The sequence below is a fragment of the Calonectris borealis genome, chromosome 23, assembly GCF_964195595.1.
Source record: "Calonectris borealis chromosome 23, bCalBor7.hap1.2, whole genome shotgun sequence".
Taxonomy (NCBI): domain Eukaryota; kingdom Metazoa; phylum Chordata; class Aves; order Procellariiformes; family Procellariidae; genus Calonectris; species Calonectris borealis.
Genome location: NC_134334.1, coordinates 8,439,644 through 8,452,793, shown reverse-complemented (window position 1 = coordinate 8,452,793; position 13,150 = coordinate 8,439,644). Strand labels below are relative to the sequence as shown.

Sequence of the window (13,150 nt, the reverse complement as noted above, 5' to 3'; positions counted from 1 at the left end):
ACGGCACAAAATCTGCCGTTATAGGGGCACGGGGGGAAACGGGAGGGGAATTTGGCCCGGGCGCCCGGCTGCACGCCGAAACCCATCCCGGCAGCGAGGGGAATCATCAGCGCCAAATTATTCCTCCTCAGCAAAAGCCCTTTTTAAAACCCCAACGTTGCACCGGCTTTTTTGGTTTGGTTTTTTTTTTTTGGGTGCCGACGGTCTGAGGCCGCGGTGCCTCTTTCCCTCCTTCCCAGCGCGGCGCAGCGCCCCGTATTTTTCTGCATCCAACCTTTGATCTCCCAAATCCTGCCGGAGCATCGGCGGGACAGGAGGTCGCCGCGCCGAGATGCTTCGCGGATGATTCAGTAAGTCGTGTATTTATTTTTTATCCCCTTTAAACCACCACCAAGGGTTTTTTCCTTAAATAACGCCGGGGGTTTGCCAGCGGTTTGGCTTTTTGCGGCGTTTTTGCAAACGGTGCCCACCGGCATCTCGTGGCCCCAGGTCCCCAGAGTGCAAATGCATCACCTATTGCAAATGCATCATCTATTGCAACTGCATTACCTATTGCAAATGCATCACCTATTGCAACTGCATCACCTATTGCAACTGCATCACCTATTGCAACTGCATCACCTATTGCAACTGCATCCTATCCCGGTGTGCCGGGACGGGACAGGACAGCAAAAATGAAGCTGCTAAGGAGGATCAGGGCAAACGCACGTGTCTTCCCCTCCTGCAGAATCTCTCTTTGCAATAAAGGGAATCTTCTCCCCGTAAAAAAAATCTGCACTGAGTGAGCGCGTCTTCCCTCCTGCAAAAAGAAAAAATCTCTTTTTTGGGGATGGAGCGCATTTCCATCGATAAAACTTGTTTTGCAAGAAGGGGAGCGCGTCTTTGCTCCCGCAAAAACCTTGCTTTGCGCAAGGGGAAGGCGTGCACCTTTCCAGCGCAAACCCCCCGTGCAATAAAGGCAATACGTGCATTTTTTCTGGGGAAAAAACCCACTTTGCAAGCAGGGCAGCGAGTGCATTTTGCTCTTGCAAAAATAAGAATGATTCTTGGCATTTTCCTTTGCAAAATAAGAAATCCCTTGCTTTTTTTTTTTTTTTTTTCCTTTTGCATCTTTGCTGCTGCAGAAGGGGAATCCCTTTGCGCTCTTTCTTTCCCCTCCCCGAGTCTTCCTGTCCTAAAGATGGAGCTCTCTGTGCCGGGCCGGACTCTGCAGCCTCTTCCTCTCCAAAGCAGGAGGATTTTTTTTTTTTTTTTTTCTTTCTTCCCTTCCCCTTTCCTGCCCATACATGTGTTTCTGTTTTGTATTGTAGCATTTGTTCTGGCGGCTCATATTTACATTTTAAGTGCATCTGGTGGGTGGGCGCTAAGGGAGGAAAGGGAAAAAAAAAAAAAAAAAAAAAAAAATTACCTCCTTTTTTCTGCAACAGGAAACACCACCAAAAATATTGCAAAGGCCCCGAGTTGTTGCTTTCTTTATGCTGCACCCTTCGCCCTAAAAATCAGGTTTGCAATTGGGGGGGGGGGGGGGGGCAGGGACTGGGGGGGGAGGAGGAGGAGGGGAAAGGGGATGGGGGGGGGGCTTAAAAAGCCTTAAAAAAAAAAAAAAAAAAAAAAAAGGAGAAGGCAGGCGGATCCACGTGGTTTGATGGGGCCAGACAGAGCTCCCATTGTTCCAGCAATAATAACGGGGAAATTAAAAAAAAAAAAAAAAACGGGGGGGGGGGGCAGACGGAGGGAGAGGGATGGAGCCGGGGGGGGCGGCCCCAGCTGCGCAGGGGGCTGGGATTTTTTTGCAACCCCCCCCAAAATATCATCCCCCCCCCCCAGCAAAAAAAGCCCCCCCCCAAAAAACCCAAACAAGCAAATAAAAAGGCCAGAGGCAGGAGGAGCAGGAGCGGGGCCCCCCCGAGAGCAGGTGTGGGGGTGCGGGGGGGGGTGGGTGAGAAGGGAGGGGGGACCCCGTCCCCCCCCCGGTGCACAGCTCCCCTCCACCTCCCTTGCGGCGGGGGGGGGGGGCGCTTTTTGTCTCCGGGCCGTTTTCTTGCCGTGCAAACCCCCCCGGTTTGTGAATTCCCCTTCCGCACCCCCCCTTTGCGGATCGTCCTTTTGCAACCCCCCCCCTCTTGAAACCCCCTTTACATCCGCCTTTGCACCCCCCCGTTTGCAAACCCCCCTCGTGCACCCCCCCATCCAACCCCCCCCTTTGCAAGTAGTCTCTTTGCGCTCCCCCCGTGCACCCCCCAATAAACCCCCCTTTTGCACCCCCCAGTGCAAACCCCCCCTTTGCACCCCCCTCTGCAAATCGCCCCTTTCCAACCCCCCCCGCAACCCCTCCTTTTCGCAAACCTCCTCTTTGCACCCCCCCTTTGCAAATCGCCCCTTGGCAACCCCCCCTTTCCAACCGCCCCTTTTTACGTCCCCCTTTTTAACCCCCCCTTTGCACTCTCCTTTTCCAACCCCCCCTTTCCAACCCCCCCCTTTGCACCCCCCTTTTCAACCCCCCCTTTCCAACCCCCCCCTTTGCACCCCCCTTTTCAACCCCCCCTTTGCACCCCCCCTTTCCAACCCCCCCTTTGCACCCCCCTTTGCACAATCGTCCCTTTCTAACCCCCCTTTGCACCCCTCCTTTGCACCCCCCCCTTTCCAACCCTCCCTTTCCAACCCCCCCTTTGCACCCCCCCTTCCTAACCCCCCCTTTGCACCCCCCAACCCCCCTTTGCACCCCCTCTTCCTAACCCCCCCTTTGCACCCCCCCGACCCCCCTTTGCACCCCCCCTTTGCACCCCCCCCTTAGCACCCCCCCATTCCACCCCCCCAACTTCCCCAAGTGCGGGGGGGCCGGGGGGGGGTCACCCCTCGCTCCGCACCCCCGGCCCCCTCCCCCCCCCCCCCCCCCCCCCCAGGCCTTTGTGTCCCCCCGCCCCGGGGTGCGGGGGGCGGGGGGGGTCGGGCCGGGCCGGCGGCGCCGGGCGGGTGACGGCGGCGCGTCCCTGTGCCCAGGCGCCATGCCCCGGAGGAAAGCGGCGGGGCCGCCCTGGGAAGCGGGCCCGGGCAACGGGGCGGCGGCGGCGGGGAGGAGGCGGCCCGGCCCGGCGGCGGCGGGAGGGAGGCGGAGGCCGCGGCCGGAGCGCGGCGGAGGCAGCAGCGGGGGAAGCAGCGAGGAGGAAGCGCCCCGAGAGCGGCGGCCGCGGGACGGCAGCCCCGGAGGGAGGCGGCCCGGCCGGCCCGGAGCAGCCGGGAGCGGAGGGGCCGCTGGGGCCGGTGGCGGAGGCGGCGCGGCGAGGGGACAGAGCGTCGTCATCTGCGAGCCCGAGCACAGCAAGGAGCGCATCGTGAGCGGGGCGGCGGGAGGGCAGCCCCCCCCTGCACCCCAATGCACCCCCCCTGCACCCCTCCTTGCACCCCCCTGCACCCCCCCCTTGCACCCCCCTGCACCCCCCAATGCACCCCCCCCGCGCCTCCCCTTGCACCCCCCAATGTACCCCCCCAATGTACCCCCCCAATGCACCCCCTCCTTGCACCCCCTCCTTGCACCCCCCCTTGCACCCCCCCTTGCACCCCTCCTTGCACCCCCCAATGCACCCCCCCCTTGCACCCCCCTGCACCCCCCCTTGCACCCCCCCTTGCACCCCTCCTTGCACCCCCAATGCACTCCCCTCTTGCACCCCCCATTGCATCCCAGCATTGCAACCCCTAATGCACCCCCCTTTTGCAGCCCCCTCCTTGCACTTCCCCCTTGCACCCCCTAATGCACCCCCCTTTGCACCCCCCCTCTTGCACCGCTAATGCACCCCCCCTTCCATCCCCTCTTTGCACTCCCCGATTTCACCCCCCATTGCACCCCCATTCCGCCCCCCGTTGCACCCCCTAATGCACCCCCAGTTGCACCCCCTTTGCACCCCCTATTGCATCCCTGCATTGCACCCCCCCTTTTCATTCCTCCCTTGCACCCCCTTATCGCACTCCCCTAATGCATCCCCCCATTGCATGCCCTGAGGTACCCCCCCACTGCACCCCCACATTGCACCCACTAACGCACCCCCTCTTACCCCCCCACATCGCAACCCCCAGTGTACCCCCGATTGCATCCCTCATTGAACCCCCACATCACACCCCCCTATTACACCCCCTAATGCACCCCCTAATGCACCCCCATGGCACCCCTTAAACCACCCCCTCATTGCACCCCTTAGTGACCCCCATTGCACCCTGTCATTGCACCCCGATGCACCCCCCCAATTGCACCCCTCATTGCACCCCTTAGTGACCCCCTTTGCACCCCTCATTGCACCCCTTTAATGCACCCCTTGATGCACCCCTTAATCCAGCCCCCATTGCACCCCTTTAATGCACCCCCTTATTGTACCCCTTAATGCACCCCATTAATGCCCCCAACACCCCCTAATACACCCCATCATTGCACCCCTTTAATGCACCCCAATGCACCCCCTTAATGCACCCCCTAATGCTCTTCATTGCACCCCTTTATTACACCCCAGTGCGCCCCAATAATGCAGCGCTTCATTGCGCTCCCCTAATGCACCCCCTTAATGCACCCAGCCCCCCCGATATACCCCCAAATTGCACCCCCAAAGCCGCACCCCCTTTATTGCACCCCATAACGGTGCCCCCACATGGCCCCCCCTTATTGAGCCACTTAATTGCCCCCCCCAAAAGTTTCACCCCATTTACACCCCCTAAATTGCCCTCCCAACTCCATCCCCATAGACCCCCAAATTGGGGGGGGGGGGGAGCAGGCCCCCCCTTTTCCAGCCACAAGCCCCCCCCTTTTGTCCTAATTCCTGCCAAGGGGAGATCCCAAAAGAGCTTTTGGGTGGGTTTTTTGGAATTGACCCATTTGGGGCTTTTTTTTGGGGGGGGATTTTTTAACCCCCGTGAGAAATACCCAGATACAATATTGGGGTGCGCAAGCGGGGACCCCCCCCCAGCCTGCACCCCCTTTGCATCGCTCCCGTTTCCCCCCTTTTTTGGGGGCACCCCGCATCCCCCCTGCCCCCCGTTACCAGGCAGCCCCCCGACTTCTTGCAAGCTCCGGCGCGTTTTGGGGGGGCCAAGAGCAGAGCCCCCCCAGTTTCCAACCCTTGTTTGCTTTGCAAGGGGGTGCTACCACGTAGGGGGGCGCTTTGGGGGGCACAGCGGGTGCGTTAGTGGGGTGATACTGCAGTGTCCCCCCTGTCCCCCACACCCCCGATGTCCCCCACATCCCGTGTCCCCCGTGTCCCCCGTGTCAGCGATGTCCCCCCGTGTCCCTGATGTCCCCCATGTCCCTCCATGTCGCCATGTCCCCTGTGTCTCCGATGTCCCCCACGTCCCCCACATCCCCCATGTCCCCCATGTCCCCCACATCCCCCATGTCCCCCACATCCCTGATGTCCCCAATGTCCCCCACATCCCCCACGTCCCTGATGTCCCCCACATCCTTGATGTCCCCCACGTCCCTGACGTCCCCGATGTCCCCCATGTCCCTGATGTCCCCCACATCCTTGATGTCCCCCACGTCCCTCGTGTCCCCCACGTCCCCGATGTCCCCCACATCCTCCACGTCCCCCGTGTCCCCAATGTCCCCCACGTCCCTGATGTCCCCCACATCCTTGATGTCCCCCACGTCCCCCGTGTCCCTCACGTCCCCCATGTCCCCCATGTCCCCGATGTCCCCCACGTCCCTGATGTCCCCCGTGTCCCCCACGTACCCAATGTCCCCCACATCCCTGATGTCCCTGATGTCCCCCACATCCTCCACGTCCCCCGTGTCCCCGATGTCCCCCACGTCCCTGATGTCCCCCACATCCCCCACGTCCCCGATGTCCCCCACGTCCCTGATGTCCCCCACATCCCCCGTGTCCCCCACATCCCCCACGTCCCCAATGTCCCCCACATCCCTGATGTCCCCGATGTCCCCCACATCCTCCACGTCCCTGATGTCCCCCAGGTCCCCCACATCCCCCATGTCCCCGATGTCCCCCACGTCCCCGATGTCCCCCACGTCCCCTGTGTCCCCCACATCCCCCACATCCCCAATGTCCCCCACATCCCCCACGTCCCCGATGTCCCCCACGTCCCTGACGTCCCCCGTGTCCCCCGTGTTCCCCTGATGTCACTGACGGGTTCCCGGCTCCTTGCAGAAGCTCGAGGGCTCCAAGTGCCGGGGGCAGCTCCTCATCTTCGGGGCCACCAACTGGGACTTGATCGGCCGCAAAGAAGTGCCTAAGCAGCAAGGTGAGGGGCGCGGGGGCGCCTGCCCGGCCCAGCGGGCGCCTTGGTTTGCCTTTCGACGTCAATTAATTTTTTTCGGCTTATTTTTATGCGGTTTTATTTAATTTGGTTTTTTTCATTAATTTTTTTTTGGGGGGGGGGGTTTAAACCAGCTGCATGTTGTAATCTGGGATGCAGGGTGCGCTGGGTCTCCTGCGAAGCAAAATAAACGCGCTGCTTATGTTTTATGCGTTTATATTTTAATTAATTTTCCTGCTTATTTTTACGCATTTATGTTTAATTAATTAATGGGGTACAGTTACATATCGTAATCTGGGCCAGAACTCGGGGTACGGGGTGCGCCAGATCTCCTGCAAAGCAAAATAAAGGCGTTGCTTATTTTTTATGTCTTTATATTTAATTAATTTTTTCTGCTTATTTTTTATGCATACATATTTAATTATCTTTTAATTAATTAATATTTTTGGAGGGTGGTTTTTTACAGTTGCATATCGTAATCTTGGGCCAGAACTTGGGGTACGGGGTGCGCCAGGTCTCCTGCAAAGCAAAATAAAAGCATTGCTTATTTTTTATGCCTTTATGTTTAATTAATTTTTTCTGCTTATTTTTTACACATTTATATTTAATTATTATTTTTATTACCTAATGGTTTTGGAGGGGTTTTTTTACAGTTGCATATCGTAATCTGGGCCAGAATTTGGGGTGCGCTGGGTCTCCTGCAAAGCAAAATAAACGCGCTGCTTATTTTTTATACATTTATATATCATTAATTTTTCTGCTTATTTTTTATGCATTTATATTTCATTAAATTTTTTTTTATTAATTAATTTTGGGAGGAGTCGCAGTTGCATATTGTAATCTGGGCCAGAACTTGGGGTACGGGGTGCGCCAGGCCTCCTGCAAAGCAAATTAAAAGCATTGCTTATTTTTTATGCATTTATGTTTAATTAATTTTTTCTGCTTATTGTTTATCCATTTATATTTAATTATTATTTTTATTACCTAATCTTTTTGGAGAGTTTTTTTTACGGTTGCATATCATAATCTGGGCCAGAACTTGGGGTACGGGGTGCGCCGGATCTCCTGCAAAGCAAAATAAAGGCGTTGCTTATTTTTTATGCCGTTCTATTTAATTAATTTTTTCTGCTTATTTTTTATCCATTTATATTTAATTATTATTTTTATTACCTAATCTTCTTGGAGAGTTTTTTTTACGGTTGCATACCATAATCTGGGCCCGAACTTGGGGTGCGGGGCGCGCCTGATCTGCAAAATAAACGCGCTGCTGGCTTTTTATGCCTTTCTATTAAATTTTTTTTTTTTTCCTGCGTTTCTATTTAATGTCTTTTTTTTTTATCCATTAATTGGTTTGGGCTTTGCTTTTCCTTTTTCTTTTTTTTTTTTGTTTTAATCCAGTTGCTTATCGTAATCTGGGCCAGAACTTGTGGGGGCCGCACAGGTACGGGTGTCTCTCAGGAATTCAGGTGCGGAGCGTGGTGTCGGGACCCTGCGCCGCTCACAGCCTGCTCATCACCGCCGAGGGCAAGCTCTGGAGCTGGGGTGAGCGGCGGGGAGGGGGGCACCCCAAAAAAAAAAAAAAAAACAACCCTGGGTGCATCACGGCGTGATGCCGGGAGGCTTCGTCTTCCCGTTTCGCTGCAAAAAAAACCTGATTTTTGGGTAGGTCGCAATGAAAAAGGGCAGCTGGGACACGGGGACACGAAGCGGGTGGAAGCCCCGAAGCTCATCGAGGTGCTGGGGGGCGAAGCCATCGTGCTGGCAGCCTGCGGCCGTAACCACACGCTGGCGCTTACAGGTATTATGGGGGAAAAAACCTGAGGTTTTGGGCAAATTGTCCGAAATCGGCCCATTTTGCCCCAAAACATTGCTTTTTTTTTTGTGTTGCAGAGAGCGGCTCGGTGTTCGCCTTCGGGGAGAATAAAATGGGGCAGCTGGGGCTGGGGAACCAGACGGACGCCGTGCCCAGCCCTACGCAGGTATCGCTGCTCCTTTTTGTGCTTCCCAATATTTTTTGGGGGGGTGAAAAACCAGCAGATTTGGGGGTTTCTCATTGAAAAAAAATCCCTAGCGGAGCCCATCCCCCCTCTCGGGGATGCTGCTTCATTTGCAGCTTCGGTGCAAATAAATGCAAAGAGGAATTGAAAATAAAACCCCAGATTTGAGGATTTCAGGGGTTCCTCCTGGGAAATTCAGGTTGTTTTACCTTTTTTCTCATTTTTTTTTAACCCCCTTTTCCGCTCCTCCCGCAGATCATGTACAACGGGCAGCCCATCACCAAACTGGCCTGCGGGGCCGAATTCAGCATGATCATGGATTGCAAAGGAAACCTCTACTCCTTCGGGTGCCCCGAGTACGGGCAGCTGGGTACGGTGCTATTTTGGGGTGCTTCGCTAGAATTTTCAACTCTCGTGGCGTTGGGGGCGGAGAAAACGTTCCCTGCCTCAGTTTCCCCATTTGGGCAACCCAGGCATCCCTCCAGCAAAAAATAGTGGGGTGGGGGCTGCAAATCCACAGGGGTTTGCAAGAGGGGAGGGGATTTCTGCAGCTGGCTTGGAAATACCGGGGTGCAGGGAGGGGGAGCACCCCGTTTTCATCCCGCTGCCCATCCGCAGGGCATAATTCCGATGGGAAATTCATCGCCCGGGCGCAGCGGATAGAGTACGACTGCGAGCTGGTGCCGCGCCGCGTGGCCATCTTCATCGAGAAGACCAAAGATGGGCAGATCCTGCCCGTCCCCAACGTGGTGGTGCGGGACGTGGCGTGCGGGGCCAACCACACGGTAGGGGCGGGTGGTTGCATTTAACCGTAAAGATCTGCAGCGTGCGGTAATTGGTAAAGATTTGCAGCGTGCATGCGAGGGGAAATGTTTGCAGGAGCGTTGAGGATAAAGATTTGCAGCATGCGTTTAAGGCTTAACGTTTGCTGGGTGCATTTAAGGCTAGAGAGTCGTAGCGTGCGTTTTAGGATAAATACTTGCAGCATGCGTGTAAGGATAAAGTTTTGCAGGGTGCTTGTAAGGATAAAGATCTGCAGGGTGCATGTTAAGGATCGAGATTTGCAGCGCGCGTATAAGGGTAAATATTTGCAGGATGCAATTAAGCGTAAGTTCTTGCAGCATGCAATAATGATAGAGATTTGCAGGGTGCATTTAAGAGTAAGTATTTGCAGGGTGCATTTAAGGATAAATACTTGGAGGGTGCATTTAAGGACGGATTTGCAGGGTGCATTTAAGGATAAGTACTCATAGGGTGCATTTAAGGACAGATTTGTAGGGTGCATTTAAGGATAAATACTTGCAGGGTGCATTTAAGGCTAAAGATCTGCAGGGTGCATTTAAGGATCGAGTTTTGCAGCATGCGTATAAGGATAAATATTTGCAGTATGCATTTAAGGATAAATTCTTGCAGCATGCAATAATGCTAGAGATTTGCAGGGTGCACGTAAGGATAAATACTTGCAGGGTGCATTTAAGGACAGAGATTTGCAGCGTGCGTTTAGCGTTTGCAATACGCACTGCAATCGATGCCATTTATGGTGGCTGCTGCGGCTTTCCCTGCACCGAGCTGGTCAGGTCTCAGCTGCTCACGGCAGGGGGGGGGGGGACATTTCTCCATCCCCAGCTCGTCCTGGACTCGCAGAAGCGCGTTTTCTCCTGGGGATTTGGGGGCTACGGGCGGCTGGGCCACGCCGAGCAGAAGGACGAGATGGTGCCTCGGCTGGTCAAGCTCTTCGACTTCCCGGGGCGCGGGGCGGCGCAGATCTACGCCGGCTACACGTGCTCCTTCGCCGTCAGCGAGACAGGTCGGGATTTCGGCGTTTTAAAGCGAATGCAGCGTTATTTGGGGTGTTTTGGGGGCGCTCGGGGGATGCCGTTGCTTGACGGGGAATGTCGGGGTTTGCAGGCGGCTTGTTTTTTTGGGGTGCCACCAACACCTCCCGGGAGTCCACCATGTACCCCAAAGCCGTGCAGGACCTCTGCGGCTGGAAAATCCGCAGCCTGGCCTGTGGGTAAGTTCAAGCCTCCCCTGCAAAAAAAACCCCACCCCAATTTCCTGGTTTTTTGGGGTGCAGCCGCCTGCGGGGCGGTTGGGGGGGGGCACGGGGTCACCCTGCCTTGCACCCTGCTGCAGGAAGAGCAGCATCATCGTGGCGGCGGATGAGAGCACCATCAGCTGGGGTCCCTCGCCCACCTTCGGCGAACTGGTAAGAAGGATTTACCGGGGGCCCCCAACCCCTCAACACCCCAAAACTCCCCCCCCGCCCCCAGCCACTAGCAGGAGGGACCGGCTGCTTCCCACACCCCCACGTTGATTTTCGCCCCCCTTCCATGGGATGCACTTGGCAGGGCTACGGGGACCACAAGCCCAAATCCTCGACGGCCGCCCAAGAGGTGAAGACCCTGGATGGGATCTACACGGAGCAGGTGAGCGGGGGTCCCTGCCGGGGGATGCTGGAGGGAGGGCGCGTGGACCCCCCCCTTAAATAAATATGGTGGCTGAGGCTGTACACAACTCATCACAGCCATGGGATGCTGGAGGGAGGGCATGTGGGACCCCCCCCTTAAATAAATATGGTGGCTGAGGCTGTACACAACTCATCACAGCCATGGGATGCTGGAGGGAGGGTGCGTGGACCCTCCCTCTTAAATAACTGCAGTGCCTGAGGCCGTACACAACTCATCACACCCCTGGGGTGCTCAAACATGGTCCGCAGGGCAGGGGGAACCAGCAGGGAACGAGGCGCGTGGCCCCGTGCCTCAGTTTCCCCACTCTGCCCTCATCCCAGGTGGCCATGGGCTATGCCCACTCGCTGGTCATCGCCCGCGACGAGACCGACGCCGAAAAAGAGAAGCTCCGCAAGCTGCCCGAATACAACCCCCGCACCCTCTGAGGGGCTCCCCCCCCCAACCGGGACCCGGGGTCCCCCCCGAACCCCGCTTTTCCAAGCCAGCCGCGGTTTTAACTACCTGTTCTCCCATTTCCAAAGCCTTGAGGGGATTTTTATTTCCTCCCCCCCCCACAACGGCTTTTTGAGTTCCCGACCGTAGCAGGATCTTTTGGCACATCCAGGCTTATTTTTTGGGGGGGTTGGTTTTTTAATTATTTTAATTTTATTTGTATTTTTTTCCGTCACTTTTTCTTATTTCCCCTTTTCCCAGCCACAAATATTCCCGGCCGCGGGTTCGGGGTAAAATTGGGGACCTGAAGAGCAGCTGCAAAACGCCTCTTTTTCCCCAATATTCCAATTTTTTTGATATTTTCCTCCAATCCCCCCCCCGCTTCGAGTGCTATAATTTTGGGGTGACCCCCCCCCCCCCAGCATCCCTTTTCCCAGCAGGATTCAGGCGAAGGCTGGCATCCCGCACCCCCCCCCCAAGGGCCAAAACCCATCCCCAGCATCATTTTGGGGCTCCCCTCCCCGCTGTCGCAGCCCTCGCCCACCCCAGGGAGATCTCAGGTATGAAGAGGGGAGCCCTAAAGCATCGCGTAAGCTTTTTTCTTTTTTTTCCCCCCCTTGGAATTCTTAATTTGTTTTAATTATTATTAATTATTTCCGCCTGGTATCAGCCCAAAGCCCCTCCTACGACGCTGTGCACTGTGCTGGAGAAACGAGGTGCCTTTTGGAGCAGAGCCCGGCTCTGCCCCCCCCCCCCGCAACCCGAGGGTGGGTTTTAGTCTTCATTTGTATTTTTTATTTTGGAATTTTTAGGGTTTATTTTGAATTTTTTTTTTTTTTTTTTTTTTTTTTGAAGTCCTTTCCGCTCTCCCCGCCGGGTCGCGCTGGGTGCTCGGGGGCGGCGTTCGCGCCCGTTCGGGGAATTTTGCAGTTAAAAAAAAAAAAAAAAAAAAAAGGGGGGTGGGTTTGGGGTTTTGGTTTTTTTTTTCCATTTGCTTTGGGGCTGGGGGTTATTTTGGGGGAAATTTTTTTTTTGGGGGTGTCTTAGGGAGAAAAATATCCAGGACAGGGAGAGCGGCTGGGCGGAAAAGTCGAATACTCCGCTTTTTTAGCAATATTAGGTTTTTTGGGGGTTGTGGCAGGAGCAGATGCCGCAGCCCCAATAAAACGGGGGGTGGAGAAATCGCCAAAACCCCACTTTTACCCCCCAAAAAAGCAGCATTTTGGTTCATCCGGCCGCCAGCAAAATCTTTTTAGCCTGATTAAACTTCTCCCCCGTCGGGCGCCCTGTCCCAGCCGCGGGCGAGCGAAGGAGGAGGCTGGAGGAAGAAAATAATCCCAAACCAGGAGGATCTGGGAACAACTCGTCCCTTAGCTGAGAGGTCCTGGCTTAGTGCTGTGATTGTCTTCTCCATGGGGTTTTTTATATTTCTTGGAGTAAATGTTTAAATAAACGACGTCATTGTGTACATCCCTCGCTCCGCTGGCTTTATCCACCCCTGGGTTTTAATTTGTTAATTTAAATTGCATTAATTTAACCAAAAGGGACGTGGGTTCCCCCCCCCCGGGATGCAGCCCAAAAGCAAACCCACAGCCGTTAGAGGGCACCGTGCTGCTGCCGGCAGCGTCCTCCTCCCCAAATACCCCCCCAAATATTTCCCTTTAATATTTTGCAGGCAGGGTGCAAACGCAGGGCGGCGCATGCATATCTGCGTCTTTTAACGCGTGCACGTGTGGGTTTGCGCGTGCGTGTGTGTGCTTTTTCGGCTTGCCTGTGTTTTTGCACGTGCATGCGTTCGTGCGCGCCTGTGGATTTCTGTGCACGCAGGGGTGTGCTTTTTGTGCGTGCGTGTGCATTTCTGCACGTGGGCATGCTTCCTTTTCTGCAGCATGTGTGGTGGTTTTGCACGCATGTGTATTTTTTTGCATGCGTGTGTGGTTTTTTGCGTGCGTGTGTGGTTTTTTGCGTGCGTGTGGTTTTTTGCATGCATGTGTGGTT

The 13,150-nt window shown here is 55.4% G+C and overlaps 1 protein-coding gene across 2 annotated transcripts; it reads left to right on the top strand.

The window, feature by feature from the left end:
- The first annotated feature begins 1,365 nt into the window (after nucleotides 1-1,365).
- On the top strand, nucleotides 1,366-12,622 carry RCC2 (regulator of chromosome condensation 2). Of its 2 annotated transcripts, none has more exons than XM_075172578.1 (13): nucleotides 1,366-1,503; nucleotides 3,001-3,332; nucleotides 6,144-6,237; nucleotides 7,651-7,794; nucleotides 7,919-8,050; nucleotides 8,143-8,231; nucleotides 8,505-8,619; nucleotides 8,868-9,034; nucleotides 9,894-10,056; nucleotides 10,158-10,263; nucleotides 10,386-10,458; nucleotides 10,601-10,678; nucleotides 11,041-12,622. In XM_075172578.1, exons 2-13 carry the CDS (start codon nucleotides 3,006-3,008, stop codon nucleotides 11,143-11,145), a joined length of 1,593 nt encoding a protein of 530 aa, XP_075028679.1. In that variant the 5' UTR covers nucleotides 1,366-1,503; nucleotides 3,001-3,005; the 3' UTR covers nucleotides 11,146-12,622. The 2 variants fall into 2 exon arrangements, with proteins under 2 accessions (XP_075028679.1, XP_075028678.1); XM_075172577.1 differs by having other exon boundaries at nucleotides 9,876-10,056.
- Nucleotides 12,623-13,150: the final 528 nt, after the last annotated feature.